The sequence below is a fragment of the Mauremys mutica genome, chromosome 3 (assembly GCF_020497125.1).
Source record: "Mauremys mutica isolate MM-2020 ecotype Southern chromosome 3, ASM2049712v1, whole genome shotgun sequence".
NCBI classification, from domain to species: domain Eukaryota; kingdom Metazoa; phylum Chordata; order Testudines; family Geoemydidae; genus Mauremys; species Mauremys mutica.
The window spans coordinates 205199370-205224401 of NC_059074.1; the positions used below are offsets into that span (position 1 = coordinate 205199370).

General features: G+C 43.1%; 1 protein-coding gene across 6 annotated transcripts in view; it reads left to right on the forward strand.

The window, feature by feature from the left end:
* SLC24A3 (solute carrier family 24 member 3) overlaps positions 1 to 15615 on the forward strand; it is a 380232-nt gene extending 364617 nt beyond the window's left edge. For all 6 annotated transcript variants that reach the window (XM_045010656.1, XM_045010657.1, XM_045010654.1 and 3 more), the window contains 2 exons: positions 11977 to 12042; positions 12858 to 15615. In XM_045010656.1, the coding sequence (XP_044866591.1) occupies positions 11977 to 12042; positions 12858 to 13007 (216 nt within the window). In that variant the 3' untranslated portion in view covers positions 13008 to 15615. The remainder of the gene's footprint in view (positions 1 to 11976; positions 12043 to 12857) is intronic.
* Positions 15616 to 25032: the final 9417 nt, after the last annotated feature.

The following is a 25032-nucleotide window of genomic DNA, read 5'->3' on the forward strand; positions in this document are numbered from 1 at the left end:
GGGCCAGAGTTAGCTTGGGCTCATGCCATCATCCATCAGAGGAAACCCATCCATAGGGTCCCTGAACTGGTTAGCCTGCTTGCTGGGAAGGTAATGGTGACAGAAAACAGCCAAAGGATCTGTGATGACCAGTGCAGCCCAGAAGGTGGAAGGATCTGCTGGCTGGAACAAGGTCCTGGACAGAGCAGCCAGTGAAACGTTGATTCAGTACATCCCTTCATCAGTCTCTGCCAGGAGGGCTTCTGTGGCACCGAGGGTATGTCTACACTGCGTTTTAAAACCATGGCAGTGAGTCTGAGTCTGAGTCTATTGACTCGGGCGCTCAGGGCTTGCACTGTGCTGCTAAAATCAACACTGTAGATGTTGCTGCTTGTGCTGGAGCTTGGGCTCTGACCCACCCTGCACCCTGGGCTTCAGCCCAGTGTCTACTCAGCTGGTTTTAGTGCCATAGCACAAGCCGCAGTGTGTAGACCCTGAGACTCGCTGCTGTGGGTTTTAAAACAGTGTAGAAACAACCCTAGTCACATACTAATGCTGCCCCCCCCCCTTCCTGTGGCTAGGTCAGTGAGGCTACCTGTGGGGAACCCTAGAGGGATCCTCCTGATGGAGGAGAATGGGCAGGGCAAGAATCCATGTGCTCTGACGTTCAGTTTGACATCTGCTCCTAGACTGTTCTCCTATGTAATGTCTGGTGAAATCCCTCTGTCTGTTGTTTTGTCCCATCTGATTTATAATCACCAGTTGCCAAATTCTGCTCTCATTTACACTGATGTAAATCCAGAAGAAATCAATGGCATTACACTGGTTTTACACTGGTGAAATGTGGAGCGAAATCTGATTCCTTTTTCGTTGTCTATGTGACAAGCTTGGGTATCGTGATGTGTGTACACAACTGGCAGTGTGCTGTGCTATGATTTTTAAAATGCTGACATTTTTTTAACCTTATGTGGTAATGTGGTTTCACCCACTAACCAGCCGATCAAGTGCTCATAGCAGGAAATAGGTTTAAGTGGTAAAGTTCTGAATGTGAAGCCCCATTGTATTGTTAACACTGTGTTGTGCTTCATCCAAGGATCTCCAAGTGTCTTACAAACAGTAAGCCTCACAGAACCCCTGTAAAGCAGGATTCCTGTGCCCATTTTACAGAGGGTCCATTGAGCCACGGAGATATTAGGACATGAGGTCGGCATTCTTTTGTTTGCTGAATTGTAGCTCACTAGCATTGTAAATACTTTTAACATATCACAGCAACTCTGTATAGATTGTACTGATCAATACTAACAGTGCTGTGATGAGACTCATCCCAAAAGGTCCCAGTTCAGCCTCCTTAGTAATAGAGGAGTATTATTTATTATGTGTATTACAGCCACACCTAACGGCCCCAACTAAAATCAAGGGCCATCATCCTAGTCACTGGAGACACCTAACTCCAATTGAAATCTTTGGCACCTAAATATCCTTAAAAATCTTGCTCAGTACAAACACATAATATAAACAGAGTCCCTGAAAAAAAAATCTTACTGCTAAAGGAACCAGTCAGAGAGAGATGAATTGACTTCCCTAAATTCACACAGTAGGTTAGAGCTGGGAATAGAACTCAGATCTCCCAAGTCCCAGTTCAGTGCCCCGGCCGCCCCATCGTAAGTGACACTCCTGGTTCTGGTAGCTTGTTTCCCATGCTCTTTGCTTTGGTGAATGTACATTATTCTTCAGCTTTTATTTCAGAAAAAATCTCTCTCTCTTGTCTCTTGTTATGTGTTTGGAAGCCCACACCATATTGTTTGAGTTTGTGGAAGTTCCCCTCCTCCCACTTTCCCAAGTAGTGTCAAGCACATCTACATTTTGAATGCAGGCTGTTGGTACCCATCAGCATAAATGGAGACCTAATCTAAAACGTCGCTTATCACAGAAGGCATTATTCCAGTGCCCTGAGAATCTACAAAATGGGTGCATCATTCATTAAAATAAAAAAGGAATCCTTCAAGAAATGGAAACATGGACAAATTGCTAAGGAGGATTACAGAAGAATAGCACAAGCATGTAGGGACAAAATCAGAAAGGCTAAGACACAAAATTAGCGGCCCCTAGGCACAGGGAGGCTCTGTGCGCGGCCCCCACCCTGAGTGGCACACTGGCACATTGGCCAGGAACTGCGACTAATAGGAGCTGCGAGGGCAGCACACGGAGCCTCCCTGGCCGCCTATGCACCCAGAGGCCGCAGGGACCTGGCAGACGCTTCCTGGGAGCCATGGTAAGTGCTGGCAGGACCCTGCAACCCCTGCCCCATCCTGGTGAAAGTGAATGAGGGTGGGGGAGAGCGCCCCCACCTGTATCTATTTTCATCCTATGTATCTGTATAGCGAGTGTACAAGCTGCACTACGGACTGTTGATCAATCTCCCCATCAGCCACTGGGGCAGGCTTTAACTGTCTGGCTCCTGTTTTGGGCAATCCCCCAGGTGCATCAGAGAGAACTCCTGTGAGAGGAGAGGTGAGGCTAGCACTAGCTGTCCCCACAGAGGAATGTTCTTCCCTCCAGCCATGGGACTTGTGTCATTTCTTTGGCCAGGAGCTCTCAAACAAAACCTCGCTCTTAGGCCTGTTCAAATTCAGATGTACAGTACTAATAGTCACCTGCTAATGAGTGTGCTTTGCAAAAGTGCCGCCAGTGACCACATGTTGGCATCAATTCCTATCACAGTATAACAATGACTGACCGGTCATGAAGCCGTTTTGTGTAACTAGGTCCTGCCTGACAAAGTATGGTTCCACCAGTGGTGTGTGCCCTCTGACTCAGCCTCCATGGTGTGAAGTCTTGTATTCCTCTGAAGCGCTAGCAACCACAGGGCCAGTTTTGCAGCCCTTACTCATGTTAAGTCGCATCTGTTCACATGGGGCAGGATTGGCCCTGGAAGTCCAGTCTGAGCAAGGCCCTGTGCCAGGGGTACGGCACAGACTGAGTGGTGTGACAGTCACAATTGGGTCTCTGTTTCAACATTGCCTCAGCCTTTGCGGTGGAACAACTTCCTTCCCACTCTGCGCCAGCTCAACTGCGCTGGACTGGGGGGAGTGAAGCCAATTTCCCACCCACTCTCGACTCATCTGCACAGGCAGGGGAATAGCAGTCGAGTGGCAGCTGCTCTCTCCCTCACCCAGAGCCTGATGATATCCATAGCCTGTGACTGGGAGTAACAGAGCTCATGACTCCCCTAGGCAGGGGCATAGCCGGCCCAGAATTGAGCCCTGCGGCTTCCTTTACCTAGTTTGCATTGATTGATTGATTCTCTTCATCCCGGGCTTTTATGACTGGGTGCTGGAATGATGTACAGTGATAAAAGCTTCCAATTAGGGTTGCCAAGCATCCGGTTTTCGACGGCACAGCAGGGCTGGGCCAGTCAACGGCGCAGCGGGGTAAGGCAGGCTTCCAACCTTCACTGGCTCTGCACAGCTCCTGGAAGTGGCCGCCAGGTCCCTGCGGCCCCTAGGCACGGGGAGGCCCTGTGCGCGGCCCCCACCCTGAGTGGCAGCTCCACAGCTCCCATTGGCCAGGAACTGCGACCAATGAGAGCTGCGAGGGCGGCACACGGAGCCTCCCTGGCTGCCTATGCACCCAGGGGCCGCAGGGACCTGGCAGACACTTCCTGGGAGCCATGGTAAGTGCTGGCAGGACCCCGCATCCCCTCCCACACCCCAACCCGTGCCCCATCCTGGTGAAAGTGAATGAGGGTGGGGGAGCACGAACGACCGAGGGAGGGGGGTATGGAGTGAGTGGGGGCGGGGCTTCAGAGAAGGGGTGGGGCAGGGGGTCAGGCACAGGTGTTCTGTTTTGTGCGATTAGAAAATTGGCAACCCTACTTCTGATCCCAAAGGGAGCTCTCAGCACAGGATCCGGTCCTCCTGTACTCCTGCATTCACTCCTTATTACCTTGAATTTGTACATGCCTGCATTGTTCAAAACTAAGCCCTTGGATTGTACAAAGGAAATTCACACAGCAGCCCTACTCAAAACTATCCAGTAAGGAAATGCACACAGACAGGCAGGAATGTAACACATGTCCTAAATTACAGCTGGGTTTGTTGCACTCTGGAGACCCCATCATATTTCAGGGAATGCAGAGTTCACTGACTTGTGATGCCAACCCCAGCACTGCAGGAGAAGCTATACCAAAATTAGGTTTGGGAGCAGACTCAGAACTCTCAGCTTTTGCCAGCAGGATGGGCTGGAAATATACCAGAGCCCTTGCGATCAAATGAGATAATTTCTTACATATATGGATCCTGGAGCAAAATCAATTTTGGTTTTGGCAACAGCAAGTCCTTTTCCTCTCAGCAATTTCCAGAACAGAACTGGAGATTGGAATTACATTATTTCCCTATTATTCAACTTCAAATGCTGCTAGGCTGGTTGCCCTTCAATGCTCATTACTGCAAGAGCTATCTGGAATTCATGGTAGCATCTTTGCATGTGCGGTGCAAGAAAGGGGAGAAGGGAAGCGACCCATTCAAATTCAAGCTGTATATGTTTTGAACTTGCAAACCTGTCAACTATAATCAGTCAACACAGGGTATTCTCCTGTTCTGCTTAGCTGTGTGATTACAAGCCAAACCTCGAAGGAGAGTTTATTTCTCCTGATTTCAATACCAGACTGTGCTTTGCTTGTAGACAATTGTCTCTCAGGAAAGGATTTCCTGTTTTTAAATAAAGGGAGGGAGTTGAGTTTTTCTTCCCCTCTATGATTTAGAAGGAAGCGGTGTTGGTTGGAAGTAGAGTAAATCCAACTAAGGATGCGTCTACACTGCAAGTCAAAGTGTGATTGCAGCATGGGTGAGCCTACCCGGGTTAGCTTTAATCTAAAACACAGGTGACAATAGTAGTGTAGATGTGGCAGCACGGACTTCTGCCCAGGCTAGCAACCAAGAGTACAAGCCCACAGGGGAGCCTGGGTATGGACTCTGATTCCTAACCTGTTCTGAAGTCCATGCCAACATATCTGCTAATTCTTGTTACCCAAGCCCTACCCATGTTACAATCAAACCTCCACATGCCGTGTAGACATACTCTTAGACCCCATCTCCCACTCTGCTCAAAACTCAAACGAAGCCCAAGCCCTGTTTGAGTTTTTAAAATATTTTGCTAGCTTTATTTTCTCTGAATTTAGAAATAGTGACATATGCCAAGCAAGCGTGTTCTTACAGTATTCCAGAGCTAAACTGGAGGAGCAGGAAATACCAGTAGTCTCCTAAGAGAGCTTGGTCTTGGTTGATTTCCAGCTAGGGTGACCAGATGTCCCATTTTTAAAGGGACAGTCCTGTTTTTGGGGACTTTTTCTTATATAGATGCCTATTAGCCATAAGGGGGGAGGAATAGCTCAGTGGTTTGAGCATTGGCTTGCTAAACCCAGGGTTGTGAGTTCAATCCTTGAGGGGGCCACTTAGGGATCTGGGGCAAAAATCAGTACTTGGTCCTGCTAGTAAAGGCAGGGGGCTGGGCTCAGTTCAGCTCAATGACCTTTCAAGGTCCCTTCCAGTTCTAGGAGATAGGTATATCTCCAATTATTATTACTACTCCCCACCCCCTGTCCCATTTGTTCACCATTGCTATCTGGCCACCCCATTTCCAGTTTAGTTTTGAAAGTTGGGGAGGTCTGAACAGTTTTGCCTAAGCATTTGAACCACATTTCAGAGCCGTTGAGGCTTCCCCTGTGGCTGGTGGGAATAGGTCAGGCTGCAGCACTATAGTGGTTGGCGAAAGGAGCCAGGGAGAAGGCTACAACAGCAAAACTGTGCCAGTAAAGCCAGTGAGACACTGAGCCATATTGTGGGCTGAGGAGAACAGCAGTGTATGTTACATGTCAGAAGTAAGTTGGCTGGAAGACAATAAAGCAGTGTGACCTGCATCGCTCTGGTCATAAGTGTGTATGTAAAATGGGCATAACTTACACTGCACGTGACAGAAGCGGGTGTGCCGGGGAAAACATCTAGCTGGTTTAAGCAGGTAAAATAAAGCAGTAGGAGCCCATTGACACATGCTTTGCTTTCCTGCCCTCTTGTCACATGTCATGGGACACCACTGTTTACACCACCAAATAATTTGGCCCAGGCAGGCACTTGCAAGGGAGGTGCAACCTGCTTACACCAGGTCTAAATCTGGCCCCCTGAGCACTCATCTCGTCTTTCAGGGATAGAAGAATCACAACTGTGTCTTTTGGAACAAAAGCTACTGTGTTTTCATTGATATTAGGGGGGTGGCTTTAGGTGTCTTCATGAGAAGTGCAGCGAGGGCTAGGAATGGGCTGGCTAAGTATGCGCAGCTGCAATCTCTTTCCCCGGTGCTGCTCAGGCAATGAGCTCAGCCTGCTGGGAAGAGACCTTTCTCTCCTAGAGTGAGAACCGCATGCAACAGCCCCTCAAAAACTGGAACAGCATCACACTCCAGATCCAAATGCCTTTAATCTCAAACAGGCCTGGTCCTTTTCTGACTGCCCAATGTAAAGCCCGTGATGACAGAGTCCTGTAGGATCCTAGTATTCAGTGACACTTACACACCCCACAGCAGCAGGAGGGAGGCAAAAACAGGAGCTGAAGCTGGAACAAAAAAATGGATTATATCCATGCAGCAGGCCAACTCCTCAGCTGGTGCAAATCAATGCCGCTCCTAGTCAGAGGAAACCACAGGAGCTGTGCCTGTTTACAACAGGTAAAAATCTGACGCGTGGGCAGTTTTGTATTGGTAACTTTCCTTACCCAGTTTTGCTGTCTGTTCTCAATTCACCTACCAGCAGATTCTTTCCAGTTTTCCCCCTTCCAGTCTGAGTCCTTCCACTTCGCTGGGCCCGCATGGGGCATGCCACAGACACATTTCCGACTCCTGAACCACCATGGAAACTTCTTCTCAGTCGCTTGGATAACGCTTTGCATTTCCCAACAAGGTTTTTGCCCAGTGAATTGTAGTTTTTGTTCCAGAAAATACAGCTGCAATATCAATTCCAGCCAACTGAGCTTCCTGACAAAGTGCATTCCATGGCGAGCATTGTTCTCCCCAAGGAAACCATCCCTCTCTGTTTACATGGAAGAGGTTTAATCCTGCTGTTAGAAAAAGGCTCATGTAATGATTTTCATTGCAACGAGGCTGTAACGCTCAGCAGCACCTCCTCGGGCCTCATCTGGGGAAATACTCGTCCCTGTCCAGTAGTCACTCAGCCCATTGCTCCGGTCAGTCGCTCTGCGACTGCTGTCCTGCTAGTCCGGAGCTGCAGTGCCTCTCCTTTGTGGCTTAGCCCTCCAGCCAAGTCACCACCATCCTCTCCTTCTGGGATATTATCCTCAAAGTGTCAGGCAGTCTCCACTGTGCTGACTCTGCCACTCTTGCAGTGGTTGGTAGGGGAATCTGGGCCCACTCTCTACCCCAGGTTCCAATCCAGGGTCCCTCAAACCAGCAGTTCAGATCTATCCCTCTCAGATCTGACCGTTTCCTACCCTGCCTTTCTCAGGCTCCTGCTCTCCCCCTTGTCTCAGGGAGTGTGACCGCAGACTCACCTGACTGCAGCCCCCTATCTGCTGCTAACTTCCTCTCTGTATAGACCCTGCCCAGCTCCTCCCCTAGCTAGTTAGGCCCTAACACACTCTGGCTTTCCTCCAGGTGCAGCCAAGAGGTTAATTGGCCTAATTTACCCCTTCAGGCCTCGTGTGGGGGTGGACACCACATCACAGGGGCATAGAGTGCTCAGACATGGAAATTAAAGTAGCTCAATTAGACAACTATTCTCCCATCGCTTCCAAGAAATCATCCTTTTCTAGGAGGATGCCAAGCCTCACAAACGAAAAGCTGCTGCAAGGTTGCCTGTCTACAATGGGTCATTTTATTTGACTCAAGGATAGAAGCATATCTAGTTACCTAATGGTGAAAACAAGAACTGTCAGGCTGGAGTGAGAGTTCATCTCTCCTAATGCAACTCCATTACATGGAGAACTGATGCTCAAGTCTCCAGCTTGAGGTGTTGCGATGGGTGGCAGTTGATTGGATTATTTGATTTGCTGTTGTGAGGTGAGACACACTTTATGCTAAGTTTCTGTTAATAAATAATTAATAGACATTGTAAACATGTTACAGTCTTGAGTCATGTGTGTTATAGGGGGTTGTTACAGGGGTCATAAGCAATCCATTGCCCTGTAACAGTTGAGTAATCATTTAATAAAACATTTGTTAATCCTTATTAACCCTTTATAAACTCAACCTTCTTGTAAGGCCTGCTGGGTTTTAAGACCAGCAGACCATATGGTCATGCCTTCTCTTAAGGCTCCATTTATAAATAGTGTATAAAAGATTAATAAATGCTTAACATATGTTTAGTACATTTTAATAATTCTTCATTAATTAAGAAAAGGATTTTTTTTTCAGACGGGCTGAAAAACAAATCCTTGTAACAATTGTCCTTTTATAGATCAACATTTGGCCCATTTTAGATGTAGGTTTAAGAACTTTTCTGCTTTCAAAGGTAGATTTCCTGTTTTCATACCAGTCCAGTCATGTCACTGAGAAGCTCCATCTGTCCTTCATGTTGAATGCAGGTATTTTCCATGCTAAAAACATTCAGCTGCTTCAGTTTATTTCTTTTTCCGCTAGATTCCACTTCAGCTGGTTTATTTAATACCACCAGCTATTAAATATATTGGAGCCTGGAAGAAACAGCTTCTAATCAAAATCCAAACAAGAATTATTGTACAAAAAAACCTAGTGATTCTTGGTCAGCCCCTGGCAGCTCTGCAGGATCCCTAGGGGCTGGATTCTGATATCAGTTACACCAGTGTAAATCCATACTACCGTCATTAATTGAGCCAGTAAGACTACTTGGTGTTCTAGTTTAGGCTCAGGAAAGGATGGGAGTGGTCCAAAGGCAACAAGCCTAGCCTCAGCAAAGAGGAAGTGTCAGCATGGTCAACAGGCCAGAAAGGGAATCTTGTCCAGCCCTCCTTCCCCATAATTACAGCATGCACAATGTGAGGATCTCAGGGGAGAGCAGACAGGTTTAGAGAGAGGTACTGGAGAAGGTCCTCAGAACTCAGACAAGGAGGCAGACACACCTTCCAACCCTAGGAGAAAATGTTGTTTCAGAAAAACTGCGAGGGCTGTTAAGAAGTGGTAATTGATGCTGTGAGCAGAAATGGCTCAGGAGCCTTCTTCCATTCTCCAGCCACAGCTCCACAAGCACACAGCTCCGTGGGTGGCACTTGCAGCCTGCAGTTTACATTAAAAGCAAGATCAGTACTTTTCCCTCCTTCAGTTCCATGGGCGATGCCAGATTTGGCCTTACTGTTTTGAAGCAATCCATGTTCTAGTTTCCTGGGGCAGTCAGACTACTGAGAATAACACATGATGGTCTTGTTAATCTGGAGCAGCAACAGAATTCCAGAATTTGATTGGGCTACAGGTCATGTATAAAAACCGTAACATCTCCAGTTTATAGCAGCAATACGAATTTAATGAACGGTTCTCATTATTATAATTTAGTTTCATTCCAATGGTTTCCAGAGGTCACATTGTGCTGGGCTCTGAACAAGCACGAAATAAGAGACAATCCCCTCTTCAAGCCCGTGTAAGGCTCTGATCTTGCCATGTAGGTGCACCCTGCCTCCAGCACAGACGTGCACTTCATAACTGTCAGTATTAAATATGCCAGTTGAAGTGGAATCTAGCGGAAAAAGAAGTAGTGCCTGCATAGAGGGATCTGCCTTCATGGAGTTTATTGCAGGATTGTGACTGCCAAATGCCCGAATTGAGCTCCCCTTTCCAGTCAAATTCTACTCTCAGTTGCACTGGGGGACTGAAATCGATGGAGTTATTGTGAATCTACACCTGTGTCACGAGCCCAGAGTGTGGCCCAACGGGTGGCCAATTTGTTTTCCCTGCGTGTATCTGTAGAACTCCGTGAATGCCTTAGGAGTCCTGTGCCATGTAGTTCTTGAGCTTTTAGCCATCCCTTGCATTTGCAATTCCTAATTCTCTTACAGATGTGCCACTTTGTAATCCAGCTGAGAGGATGTGAGTGCTGAAAGATGGCTGGTGATACACTGTGTACCATTATTTCCCCTGTTGGCACTTGAGTAAATTACATTGTCACAGAACATTCTCATTTGAATTGCTCATTGGATTAAGGACAGTTTTACAAACCAGAAAGAAATCCAGCTGTTAAAACACAAGGCCCACATTGTTAGAGGTGTATGAACTTTTATCCTCAGAATTATTTTCTGCTCTGCAAATCATTTGCAGTAATGGACTAATGCTTTTGCTTTGCTCTGTATACATCTGTAGACCCAGCTGAGTAATTAAGAGCTGGAAATGAGCCCACTGAAGGAAGAACACTGCGCTTTCAGCTGTCCCCTGGATCCCAGTAACAAGTAGAGTTATGCTATTGGAAATATTCCGGCACTAAATGAAAATAAACACACCCAGACAAACATTAGAAATGTCATTTGAAGTATCTTTTAAAGATGCTTGTAGTGTGTAAAGTGACTTCCTGCTACAAAGAATCTTAAACTGAGCGAAATGATTTGCCTTTTGGGGGCCTGTTGATTCTAACTGAACTTTGCTAATGATTTCTTTGCACAGAATGAGCCAAATTCTTCCCTTCTGTAACTCCATTGATTTGAGTGGAGGACTAAATTTGGCTCAGTTACTTTATAATGCTCTGTTGCTAGTAGTGCATTGCAGGAATACTGCTTTAATAGACTGCAGCATCTACCAAGCAAAAATTCTCTACATTAACTTGCTTTTACGTGATAATATACAATAATTTTTTTAATGAAACTTATTCTGTGAGGTGTACCCAGGAAAGCATAAGCAGAATTTGAGACAGTCTTAAGATTATTTAGGCTTTAAGGTTTTAACTGCATGGAGAAAATAAAAAATTCAGTAGCCTGAAGGGTTAAATTGCAGTAGCCTATGGTACCCACTCCACAACGGCCAGCTGCTTTGCTTCCAGTTGGGAAGGTATTAACCTTCCAGTGAAGGAAAAGACTCTTGTACATTTCTCTCTCATTGAAATCGTAGTGCAAACACCTGGCCTTCCAGGTACGTGGGCCAGTTGAAGCAGAGAGTTTTGACTCGACCAGCTTGAGTTTGGAACTGAATTCTCCGATATGCCAGTTAGAAAAAAACAATTAAAATACCTAAAGGAACAAACACTAACAGCTCTGACAGACTCATGTGAGCATAAAGGGAGGAAGGATGGTCCAGTGGCTAGGGGTTTAATCCCAGGACTTGGGAGCGATGAGTTTGATTCCCTGCTTCTGGGTGACTTTGAGTAACTCACTTAATTTCTGCACATCAGTTCTCCAGCTGCCCAAGGGGGATAATAGCACTTCCCTACCTCACAAGGCTGTTATGAGGATAAATTCATTAACAACTGTGAGATGCTTTCATGTGATGGGAGCCTTAGTTAGATAAACAGAACCAAGAGCCTTTTCACTTAGCACTAGATAGTTGAGATCCCCTCTAATGACATAAACTGACCATGCCAATCTGCACTATTAGATTCCATCTTTGTTTCCTTTATGCAGCCTAATAACAGTATGGGGGAAAGGACATTTCTATCCTGGAATTTATTCCACGATAGTTGGAAAATCAAATGATGGGTCAGGATAAAAGGCCTTTCCCCATATTATTCATGCAGGAATCACACAGGAGTCAATCAGAAGGAAGGTACATTCTCATGGTATAATGAAGAGATAAGTAAGAAAGTTGTGGTGGGAGTGGCAGGCTTTGTAATGCTCTCAGGCTCTGAGTATGTCACCCTTTGATCAAACACCTTCTTCTGGAATGGGGAGTGGGCTAAAACAGTGATGTAATGGTCTTACTTCGCTTTTACGTTGCTGGAGATGTTGTTTAGAAACTATGGTTTATGGCTACAGAATAATTAGCAGAGACTAACTCTGTTCTTCAAACTTCTCACATAGTTTTAATAAAATTCCTTCTTTTCAGATCCAGTTAAACAGCAGAGGACTTATCTATTCCGTTGGCTTGCTGCTGGCATCAGTGTTTGTCACCGTATGTATATAATCTCTTGTTCTTCATTTCCAAGATAGTAATTTTATAGACGTTTGCTTTTTCTCCACGTGCGCCTTTTCTCTTAGAGCAGCAGCAATTGCTGTGAGTCCCGTTGAGAGGCACTGCTGATTCCTACTGTAAAATTTCCAGGGGCCTAATCTGGTATTTTGCAAGCAGTTATCTGGCCTGACACAAGATGGCTCATACATTGTGTATTTTTTCCTGAGAGGAGCCCCGGGAAATTCACTAGTAATCGTTAGTCACTTTCCATGGTAGAGATGAAGCCAGACTTACTCTTGTGCACAATCCACTCTCCAGCTGGGCAGATATGAGTTTGCCATAAAACACAACAAAACTGACATGTTCCTATTCAAGCATCAGACTGTTTAAAGCATACAGAGGTGTTTGCACCTGCAAATTGCAGGCCCAGGTACACAGGTGAAAGCTGTTTTAGACACACAGAAGGGAGATGGCCATTGAAAAGTTTAAGGGGTATGAATCTCGTAGAATTAAATGGAATTGTTCTTGCCAGAATGAACTATTAAAATACTGGGCCAGATCATTAGCTGGTGTTAATCAGTGCAGCTGATGGAGCTATGCCAGTTTACTCCAGCAGTACATCTGGCGCACTGTATAGTAATATCCTAAAATGATAAGTTGCAATTGAGAACAGAATATTCTTCAAGCAAGTCAATGGCACTCAGCAACAGAAAAGTAAATGTCATGGTCACGCTATTGAGAAAGGTGCTGGCCACTGATTGTAAATGTTTGTGATGTTGCAGTTTACTCTGAGCAAATGACTGTGTGTATTGTAGGTATTTGGTGTCCACATGAACAAATGGAAGCTGGACAAGAAGCTGGGAATTGTGTGCCTTTTCCTGTACGGCATCTTCTTATGTTTCTCCATCATGACAGAATTCAATGTTTTCACTTTTGTGAACTTGCCGATGTGCAGAGATCACTGATCCGGGTGGCAGACTGTCGAGAGGTACTTCCTTCTTACCTGTGCAATACCAAACACGGCTGGCGGCTCCAGAACACGGTGCACCCAACGGTCGTGAAATAGATCCTGCTCACTGTTCATAGGATTCTCCTCCCATCTCGGTTTACCCTCTTCCGACCCCGAAACCTGGAAAAATCCTGCATCGATGTGAAGATAATTTTTTTTTCAACATTAATGTGATTTCCAAGTTCAGTTTTTGAACAGTGACTGGGATTCTAAATGAACTGGCTGCTATCTGGCGTTGAGCCAGGCAAAACTGGTCTGCTACAATTCCTTCCTTTTTAAGTTATTTGGTGGAAGACTAATCTAATTTATGATTTAAGACTATTGCTAGAATGCAGAAGAAGAGGGTACATTGTATATGGGGTGTTTTTCAAGCAGAACTATGGGAATCTTTTATTTTTATTTTTTCCAGAGATCAACAGCCTCTCTTTGCAACTTCTCCTTCTGAGCGCTGGATTTTGTGTAATGATCCAAAGGTCACAAGTGCAGTGTATTATGGGAACTCAATTTGAAATACTCAGCATATGAGTGGATTGACTGTTTATTAAAAAAAATGACTGGCAAGGCAGTGGATAACAAGCTTATACTATGATTAACGCATCTCTTAAAGGTGTTGTAAGGAATGCAAGGTGAACATGGCTTCAAAGGGTAAACACTGCTACCATTTTCATTATTAATGTCAGTTTAATTGCTAGGTTATTTATATGACTTCCAAGCAATGGTTTAGGACTGCCAGCCCACGAGGGCTAACGAGGAGGGGTCCTGGTTTTTAATGATCCACACATTGCGATGCAAGGTTAGAACTTCAGAGGATCATCCAACTTCTTGTAGTTTTTTGGGAAAGTGTGTAGTTTTATGTCTTATTCGTTGTGAGAGGGACATAAGCACAGTCACACATTCTCAAAACGAGTTGTAGACACTGGTTTCTTTAAAAGGAAAGAGGCATATTTTGCACCGACATTGTTACTGAAGTCATAATTTGCCACTCTTTAAAGAATACACTGGACCTGGCCAAAAAATGTTACAGCTGAACTTATCTGATATCAGATTGTTGTGGATTTATTCCATCTCCTTCTGGAGAAAGAAAGAGAGAGAGAGAGAGAGAAATGGCACTTTTAAAATGCAGAATATCTTTAATGCAGATTCACTCACAAATCTAAGTTATGATGAAAGTTTTTGCCATTCGCTGTTCTAACAGACCTGCAAGGTTTTGTATAATACTGTATTAATAGGCAGACAAATTCCACTACATGAGGAACACCTATGATTGCCACACTTGTATGTATTGAAATTGTAGATTCTTGCCAGTGCTGGCTGTTGAATTTACTTTAAGCATTGATCACTTCTGATTCATTTGGTATAGTTTTTTCCTCTTCCTTGTATATGTTCTTCTATGAAGCGTAATAAGATACTACCAACAAGGTGAATGTTTTTGTCTATGGTACAGACAGTGGCCAATATTGGTAGACAGGACACAACAAAACAGGGCCCTAAGAGAAAAAAAAACCTGAACTAGCGGAAGAAAAACAGTTCAGAGTGAAGACCAGTTTAGCAACTCACTTGCACTTTTGCACTTGATTATTTAAGATTAATTCTCTTCGGACAAATAACCCTTTCCAATCTGTGATCTCTATTCAACACAGCACGTTACTTTCTATCCTTTTCACATGGAACAAGCGAAAATACAAGTTTATCGGGCAAGTTCCATGGAAAGTTGATGCACATCCACCGTGGGTAAAAGCAGACTGGTGCGTCTCTGGAGGAAAGTAGTTGTGAAGACAGAGCAGATGTGGAGAAATGGAAGAGAAAAGCGGGGCTCCATTTTATATATGTGTTGCTATTTTTTCTTCAGGAACATAACTGTGATCCCACTTGTTTCGCTAAGCAGCATTCTAAGAACAGCATGCTAAGAACTACACCATATGGAAATCCCATTGCATTAGAAATCCCCATTGTACCTTCTGAGTGTGTTTTTAATTAATAATAACCACTAACATGTCTCAAAAGACTTCCTTAAATTAAAAAATAGTAGCATGATGTGATACATTTCAATAAATTCCAACCTTGAGGACAGTTATAAGCTTATAACAAGATATAGTAGCTCCTAAGCTGAATCTTTCCTTACTCGCAGAAGAGACAATATTTGGACAAAAAAAGTTTCACATCAGGGCCTATTATTATTTCTATTTTGAATATTTATACTGCTGCTCCAATGGAGCCAGTTGGATCTATTTCTACGAAATAGCCATTATCTATCCCATGGCACAAAAACTGCATGACTGGTTTTTTAGGAACTTTTCCTGTTGACATACATCAAATACTGTAGTATCGTAGCTTTGCATTGTATATGTATCCTGAACTTTGTGCATTTTGCAAGAATATTCTGAAAGTTGCTCATTCCAGGTGTAAGCAAAGAGGTATCTTAGATGCACTGAACTGCTCTTACCTGTGCCATATTCTTACGAGATGTGATAGAATGTTTTCTTTGATGACCGTTTGAGTTAGATGTACTTGTGATCTGAAACCAAAGCACATGATACAAGCTTGATTTGAAATTGAGGGCCAGTTGAGTGTGTGAGTTCTCATTTGTTTTTAAAAGAAAGAGCCTTTCAAACTGATAGCTTGATTAAAGCCCGTGGAAAAATCTCCCAAGACAAAAATGTAAGCACTTTTCTGTGCAAAGTTTATTCTGCGATCACTCTTCATGAAAGGTCTCCCTAAGGCATACAATAATAAGATCACTGCCTATGCTGACTGATACAGTGAGTATTCACAGCTTTCATTTAGTTTTCCTTCCAAGCAATCCTAGACAATTTTTAATGAGCATTTCAAAGAGAGCTTAAAGAGCCTTCCCCCCAGTAACTTTTGTCTAGGCTGACACCAAATATCTGATCCCATAGTTTCAACTCTGTTTGACACATGGTTAGCCCTCCCTTGACAGTGATTAAATGCCAAAATCTTGTGATGTGGGTGGTTTTAAGAGACAAAGGAAAGATTGCTTTTGCCCTGCCAAAGTAGAATTCTATACCTTCCTTTTTATTATTATTATAATTTTTTTTTAAGAAATAATGCATTTTTTGTAGCTATAGGTACCTACAACAGAAAATATCTCGCGTGGAGGGCATTTACACTAGTGTGGTTTGGGAGGTTTCTGTGTTGCTCTGTTCCTTTGTGTTTGACTTTGTGTCCTGAGCTGTGTCGTTGAAGTTAGTGAATTTGCATGCTTTGGATTTGTGGCTTTTGCGCCTGTGAAACAGCAATTTATGCTAATTTTAAGCATTCAAATTCCTAACAAAAATTTCTTTCAAAAACAAAGAAAAGGAAGTGGGAAAAACACCCACAAGTGCTGAGGACACAACGTTTAATGTCAGTGTAAGAACCGGAGGTTAACATCTAACATGCAATAACAGTAGCCCAGATTTTCAATGACTTTTCTTAATAATCTGTAAAATAAAATGTAGATAGCAAATACTGTTGGATACTTAAAAAAAAAAACCCTACAACTTTCTGACTACTGACAGACATTTCTTTTATCAAATTTATCTTTTCAAATTAAGTATGAGGGCATGTCAGATCATGCTGCAATGTCAGGCCTTGTCTATATTCAGAAATACACCATTCATTTCATTAATTAATTCTCCTGCTCATGGAGAGTAGAGTACACACTTTGGATCAACCATTTCTAGAGAGCTCAGTCTCCTGTCAAGGTTGTGGCCTGCTCCGTATTAAGGCTGTGGCAGGCGAAGTTGGAAGCCACATTATCCTTCCAGCCTGTGCGAGGCCATCCACAAGGTCTTCTCCACCCTGCTTTTGTTGAATCAAATGCATAAAGCTGGTGGAGTGGTATGGACTCCAGTATATGAAGCAGATGGCCAAGCTAGCTGAGATGGTGTTGAGTCACTCGGGAAGACACTGGAGACTGACTGGTCTGACACCTGACATCCTCATTTAGAACATGATGAAACCACCATATACTTTCAATATGATGTTACTGTTTCATGTCAAAAGCATCCAGTTGGCACATTTGCGTCTCTGTGGTGTCCCAGGTTTCAGAGCCATACAAAAGGATGGAAACCACTGCTGCTTGATAAATACTCATCTTAGAGTTGATATATGGCGTTGGTGCCACAGAGGCTTCCAAAGAGCATGCATAACAACCTTGACCTTGCTGAGTTGATGTTTCATGTCAGCAAGGCAACCTCCCTCCCTAATGACAATAGAACCAAGACACTCAAAGGAGTTGACAAATTCAATCTCTTGCCCATTGATTATGATGGATAAGGGTAGAGGTCTATCAGCCACTTTCATCAGTTTGGTCTTCCTCCAATTGACTTGAAGACCAGTTAGGCCGACCAGATAACAAGTGTGAAAAATCGGGACAGGGGTAGGGAGTAATAGGAGCCTATACAAGAAAAAGCCCCAAATATCGGGACTGTCCCTATAAAATCGGGACATCTGATCACCCTAAGACCAGTCTTACTTCTTACTTGCTTTTTCCATAAATATATTCAGGGCATTGATGAGAGTAGTATTTGAGGATGAGAATCTAGCTGTGGTATCTGCATATTCCAGGTCTGCTATGCGGGAGTCATGCAGTACCACCCCTGGTATGCGACTAGTGATAGTTTCCATCATTCAGTCAGTAACAGTATTGAGCATATCAGGGCAACCAAGCATCCTTGATGGACAGTGCTGTTCTACTCAAACCAGTTGGACATCCTGATAACTACGTGGATACAGCTCTCACTTTGGTAGTGTATTTCTATGAGAAGGTGGAAGAGCTTACCAGGCACACCAGCAGCTTGCAGACAGGGCCACAGGGAGCAATGATCAACCAAGGTGGAGGCAGCGTTTACATCAATAAAAGCTGTATGTACATCATATTCCCTGTGCCAAAACTCTTGATCTTTTCCAATAATTTGTCTAATGGTAAAAATCTGTTCTGTGATTGATCGGCTTGCTGTAGGTAGCGTAGATTCTTTATCAGGGGGTTAGCATGCTCACGAAGAATCAGTGTGAACAGTTTACTTGCAATGGAAAGCAAAGTCATGCTGCAGTGATTGGAACACACCAGACCATCGCCTTGTCCTTTCTAAAATGGGAGAATAATCCCGTGGCTCCAGTCATCAGGTCGTTTCTCATGAATCCATACTTCATTGATAATTTGGGTCAGCCATCCCAAGACAGAATCCTGGCCATTTTTGATCAGCTCAGCAGCTATACCACAAACATCGGCAGCATGGCCATTCTTGAGCTTACAGGCTGCGCTTCAAACCTCCTCGATAGTGACATCCTCTACTTTACATGGAGGGGCTCTCATTTGGGCTCTTCACATCCTCCTGGAGTTGTGGAGCTGCAGCTCTGATAGGATGGTTAAGAAGCACCAGAAAATGTTTTTTTCCATCTACTCAGACATTCTGCCTCAGTGCACACAAAACATTACTCAAACTGTAACCCAGAAGAGACGAGACATTCCCCCCCCCACTGGCTGATGGAACCAAAATTTTTGGACCTCTGCACACAATGTAGATTTGCAGTTTGGAACGTACCCTGAAAACCATTGTTGCTCCTACCCTCCCATCACTGAATTGAACCAATACAACATTTCTGTTGCAGGACTCACTGAGACCTGTTGGAGCTGCATCAGCAGGACAATTATTAACAGCAATCATTATGTATAGTCAGGCCTCAGCAGTGTCGCCTTGGCCTTGTCAAGGAATGCCTGTAAAGCCCTTATAAGCTGATCTCCCATCGCCAAATGTATCATGTGGCAAGGACTTTCTTATAGACATGGCAACATCACTGTCATTGATGCTTATGCCCCCACTTACCTTGCCAGTCAGGAGGACAAGGAACAATACTCATGAGCCATGTGTTATGTCAGCAGAGGAGTATCCCTTCATCACATTATCATTGCGCTATGCGATGCCAGCACTACACTGGGAGCCAATACTAGGAAAGCTTGGCCAGAAAGCATTGGGTATTTTGTTGCAGATGCAATTGTGAACAGCAATGGTGAGCGACTGCTTGAACTTTGTGCTGCAACTGGACTCCATGTTTCTGATACCAATTTCCAATGGAAGAACATACATACACACATGGACTTGATATTCCAATGAGGGACAAACCCACAAAGCACTTGATCACATTTTCATATTTAATTGGTGGAGAAGTTGTATGCACCACTATTGGGTGTTCGGGTGTGCTGAAGTGGTCAATATCGATCACAGGTTGCTTGTGGCCATGGTGGAACTGAGGTTGAAGGCAACTCAAACCAAGCCTTCCATTAGTCATTTAGACTTACTGAAATTGATTGACTGCTGCTGTCAAAATGGAATGCCAGCTGAAATCGGCAACTGATTTGAAGCTTTAGCCCTTGCAGATGAAAGCCTTGAACAGGAGCAAGTCAACAATTTATGAGACTCTTTCCAGTCTTCTGTTATGGATGCCATCAACAAAGTGCTGGGGAAAAGGCACCCCAGGCCTAAACATAAATGGATCAGTGAACAGACCCTGGACATCAAAGAAAAATACCATGTGGCTTGCTAAAATGGGAACAACCAAGAATACCAATGCCTTGCATAACACAGCTTTAAAGCAGGACATTTGGGGCAAATAAGGCTCAGTTGACGGAAGCTGCATCAGCCAGAAATGACTGTGGGACTGTCTATAAAGAATTGTGCATCTTAAAAGCTGGTCCAGGGAACAAATCCTCACTTGTCAAAGATGGATGCCATAACATGCCAGTTTAACTTTAAAATGGTTTTTAAAATGATATACTTAAATCAGTGCAAGCTCAATGTGGACAGACATTCTTAATTGGATTTAAACCTGCCTTATAGCAATGAAACTTCATTTGGTAAAGCATTGGCTTAAGCTAAATCAATATAAAATAGCTTTAAATCCAAATAAGAGCATCCTCACAGGGATTTGCACAATTTAACAGAATCAGTTTAAAATCACACATTTAGGTTGAAGTGATGCGAGTTTGAATACAGACATGGCCTTGGCAGCTTTGCTTCAAACATAAGGAATTATGCCTGGTTATGCGTGTAGTTTGAATAAGCTATACAAATGCATTGAGTCTATTGTGAGGCTCTGAGTTGAAAGAAAGATAAGCGTTTCCAGTGCCCTAAGACTCTGAGCAAAACCTTGGTGCTGTTGAACTCAATGGCAAAAATGTCATTGCTTCAGCAGGGCCAAGATTTCTTCCTATATGTCTTTACAACAGCACATCATGTTTGTCTTAAAAACAGTTATTTAAAAATATGAATAAGTGAATCAGACACAGAACTCTTTTTTTTAAGCCAAATCAACAAACTAGTTCTTCCTAATACAGCTTGGCACAAAGAAGGAGATTGCACATGAAAGTGTTATAGGGGCTAGGAACTGTAGGAGCCTGGAACTTGGAGCATATTTCACTTGGAGCAAATTCATTTACTTTATCCCTAGCTCTGCTGACTCATTGGACAGACAATCAAAAGCTTTTAAGTTTCCAGAACTGGAGTTGTAGCCAAATTTATGCCACAGGGGAAAAGGCAAGGTATGCCCAACGAGGCAAGCATGGAAGAAAAACACTTTTTTGTTTTGTTTCTTTGATCACACATCAAGTGGTATAATTTGTAACATTTGGCTGTGAATCTAACTCTATCCACTTCTAACAGCCCACTAACTATGCCAAGTCTTTGAAGCATGGGTGGAGCCAGCTAATTTCATGAAAGCTTTTAGTAAAAGAAGCACAGTTCTTGTAAGGTTCCAAATATTTTAATAGTTTTTAATTGTAATTTTCAAATTACCAGTAAAACAAGTTTTAAAACTTCCACACCAAAAAAAAAAACAAAAAACCCCAAACCCCTATCTATTTTGTTCTTTTCAATTGAGTAGTACTTGAATGTGCTAAAATTAACATGGACGTTTTTAATAATAAACGTGACTTTTTATAGCAAGTTGGAGAAATGAGGTTCAGTGTTAAGTACCTGAACTTTCATAGACAATCATTATAGGCACAGAAGTTTGTTCAAATGCTGAATATTTTCCCATTAGCCTTGTGGTTGCAGATCAGCATATCTGTGACAGGTAAAGCAGGTAATTTTCACCTGTAATTTAGGAGGTCTCTGTTATTGGATCCCATAGAACAGTGTACAGATTTCATAATAGAATCAACTGTAAGATTGTTACAAATCGTATCTGTTTCTTTTTTACCTCTTCTTGCAAAGAAAAAATGTCTATCAACATAAATGGGCTTCATCAGCGGTAAGAAAGCTAATCTTAGTTACTATGTCACTAGAAGTGTCCAGATAAAATTCTACATACAGATAGATTTAGATTTGAACATAAGTAACTGATACTGGATGGTTTTGGTAAAATAATTCTTTGGACAGATGATCTGTTTACAAGCCGTCGTATAGCTGGTTGTCTCTACATACAGAATGGCAAGATTATAAGGATTCATGCCAAATTTTTGAGCCGTTACACTAGATGAGAGCCTTAGGAAAGAACACTCCTTTACTTTCACTATTAACAGAAGAAGCAATAAAGGAATGCAACTGCCAATGACATTAAGTTAATAACATCAGGGGTATTTTGAGCAGAGTAGCTGTTTTGAAGTTTCAGTAGTTTTTTATTTCATTCTTCACATTTAATATACATTACCTGAATGTTACTATCTTTGAGAATGAACCAAATGTTTTGAGTCCTAAAAAGAGTTGCAGTTATAACTCAGGCAGATGTATACAATACAGTTTCATTTTGACAGGGGTCGGGCTGCAGTTCCTTTGCTGTTCAGCAAAGTGTTAGAATGGAGATAACCACAATCAGAATAGAGTTTCTGAGAATAGATTTCCTTTCAGTTAGCCATGACATTATGGAAAAGAAAAATGTGCTTAATGTTCCATTGTTGTTGGTTCCTGAAATTAGATAGGCTTAAAGTATTGCGGGAGAGGGGTTGTGCAGGGGATATGATTCAGCCCAGTGTCATGATGGTACTTATGAGCTTAACGCCACACACAGGGCTTCTGAGGCAGCCAGCGCATCAGGAAAGCTTGTCTGGGAACCTGCAAAGACACAGTGAAACTCAAAAAATGCCTGGCCTTGAACAGGGATGGGGCATGGCTAGTATCGCTAGGAAGGTGCTGATTTTGTGTAGCACACATCCCCCCCTCCCCGGCAACCTCTATCCGAAGCACTCCTGTGGAGGTCCAACCATAACTTAAAGTTCTCTCTCCACCCAAGACCCTGAGGTTCATTGGGGTAAATGCCCATAAGGATATAGGGGGCCAGGCTGACACAACATGGTGTCATTTACACCTCCCTATGGGCCTGATCCAACTCCCATTACAGGCTCTGACAGAGTCCTATGTACTATCATGAGAACTGCATCAGGCCCTAAAGCCTCAATTCAGCAAAGCATTGAAGCACGTGCTTAAGTCTCAAGGAAGTCAATGAGCTTAAGTGTGCACTGAAAGCTAAGCATGTGCTTATGTGCTTTGCTGAATTGGGGTCTAAAGGTCAGGTTCAGTGGATGTAACCCATTGGCATAAACCGTGGATGCAGTAAAGTCTACCCATTCCAAGCAGTGATGTAGAAAAAGTCATTCAGTGATGAATGAGCAGAATACAAGACTCTAGCAAGGAGAGTCTTTACCGAATGTGCCTTTGACTGAAAAGAGATTTTAACTAAGAGTGAACTACTGAGGAAGCTTTTTACTCTTTGTAGTATTCTTTAGGAAAGTAGATTTTCCCTGTTAAGTTTTGCCATGAGTTGGCATATCACATTCCTGGATTTTGTTACACAAATGAGGCAGCATGTCGGAATGTTTTTAGCAAACATGGTCTGATCTTAAGCCCACTGAAGTCAATTGAATTCGATGAGCTTTGGATCAGGCCCACAGTCAGGAAAATCAAGAATGCTTATTACTGTTTTCTCCAACAGATAGATCACAATTCAGCTGGTCTGATTAGCAAAGTTTGTGTGTCACTGTTCATTTGATTCGGAGTGATTCATAAATATATAAAAGGTGTGAGATATCACATGCTGTACGTTCAGTAAGCTTGGCAGTTTCTCCGTATTCCAAATGTTCGTTGACAGACTTGGAGCTCTTTGTTGCATTTTAGTGTTTATAGCCTAGTTTGAAGAAGAAAAGAGATTTCTGGTATGGCTGACAAATTTTGGGCTCAGGTACTGCGGTGATAGTTACCCCTTTTCTCCTTCTGTGTATATGGCTGCATCTGTAGGTGTGGAGGCTAAGATACAACGTAAGAGCAGAATCCTGGCCCCACTCAAGTCAATGGGAGTTTTGCCATTGATTTCAAAGGAGCCAGGATTTAACACAAAATGTTGAAAGCACTCTTACGATAACATTCTGTTATAAGGTGAAAGTTCACCCAAATTCCGAGTCCAGTCGTTACTTACACATACAGACCCATTTGCGTCCATAGGATTACTGTAGGAAGGGCTACTCTTGTGATTGAGAGTTTGCAGAACGAGTCCTTTATCAGTACAAGTCTAATCAGGACAGTCTTTGTCAACTGAGGAAAGGTTAGTTTCCTTTAGTCGGATGGGGAATGCACCTTGCAATTTATTTATGAAGGTCCTTATGGGGTGGGTGGTACAGAATCCATCCACCCGTCTCAAAGCTATAAAATGAGGTCTATAGCACAGGAAAATGTCATCCCTGTTGTAAGAGTAATAGAGTTACACCAAGGATGACTATAGCTCCATGTGATAATATTTGTAGCTAATGATAATAACTGAACAAAAATATGTGGGGGGGATGGAGTGGGAGAAATACATTTCATAGCAGGGACGCTCTTGAATGTTTGAAAGGTGAAGGATCAAAATTCCCTGATTTCCCTACAAATATCTGACTGACTGCACGTCCCACCACATTTTTAGGACGCAACAACCCGAGTGATGGCTGGTTGGTCCATAGGCCATTATATAGGAAGACTTCTGATATAGTTTGAGAGGTGGATAATTTGAAAAATTAGCAGGTGTAAAATAATGTTGGGCAAATGCTGTGGATTCTATTTCAAAAGCAGCTTCCCCTCTGAATTTGGTTGGTTGCTTGTAGATGGGTATTATTGGTTTCCTTGTGTCAAAAGGATGTGAGATTGTGCTACCATAATCCCTTTATTAAGTATAGAGTCAGCCTGTGGATTTGAATGTTTACAAGTGCACTACCTAAGACAGAAGTCATGCATTGGACTAACAGAAATAGGAGGCAGTTTTGGGCCCAAGACTAGGTGGGAGAAAATGTGGAGTGGACCTCTTGCTTCAAGTACCTGTCTCAATAGCACGCTGGTATAAGTCACAGTGTACCCTACACTGCACATGTTCATTGAAACATCAGCTCATTACACAGGCCATTGGAATCCTCTCCCAACATTTTTTCCCAAAGAGAAATCAGTGTCTCTTCAAAGTGAAATTTGCACAATACGCAGGTGTATTTTATATTCGATCCTCTTCCTGGGAATCCCTGTTTTGTTCATTTATAAACAGAAAACACGTTCTGCCCACTGTAAGCGAGTGAAATGGACAGGATCCTGGCTTTTTTATAGACAAAGACAATGATTACACTATGAGCGTCACTGATCCAACTGAATGATAATAGTTTTGATGTGGGTATTTTAAGCTTCCTGAAGCCAGGCCATCCCATATTTAACTATATTCATTAAAGGATTTGGTCGTGAATATGACAGATTTTGGGCCTTATTTTTTTAAATTTTTAAACAAAGATTTATATTATGTACTTTAACCCAGTATGTTCTCTGTCATTAAAACAAAGTCCTGTGGTAGCTGGCTGCCATGTGAATAGGAAAATAAATCTATTCGGGCTCTTGAGAAGACAGAAACTGATGTCAGTATTTAAGATACTTACACACACACATTTTTTGTAAGTGCAAAAGATGATTACTTGTTTTTAATTTGTTTTCATGTTTGTATCAGCAAGTAAATATTACTGTTGCATGCCAATCATATATGTA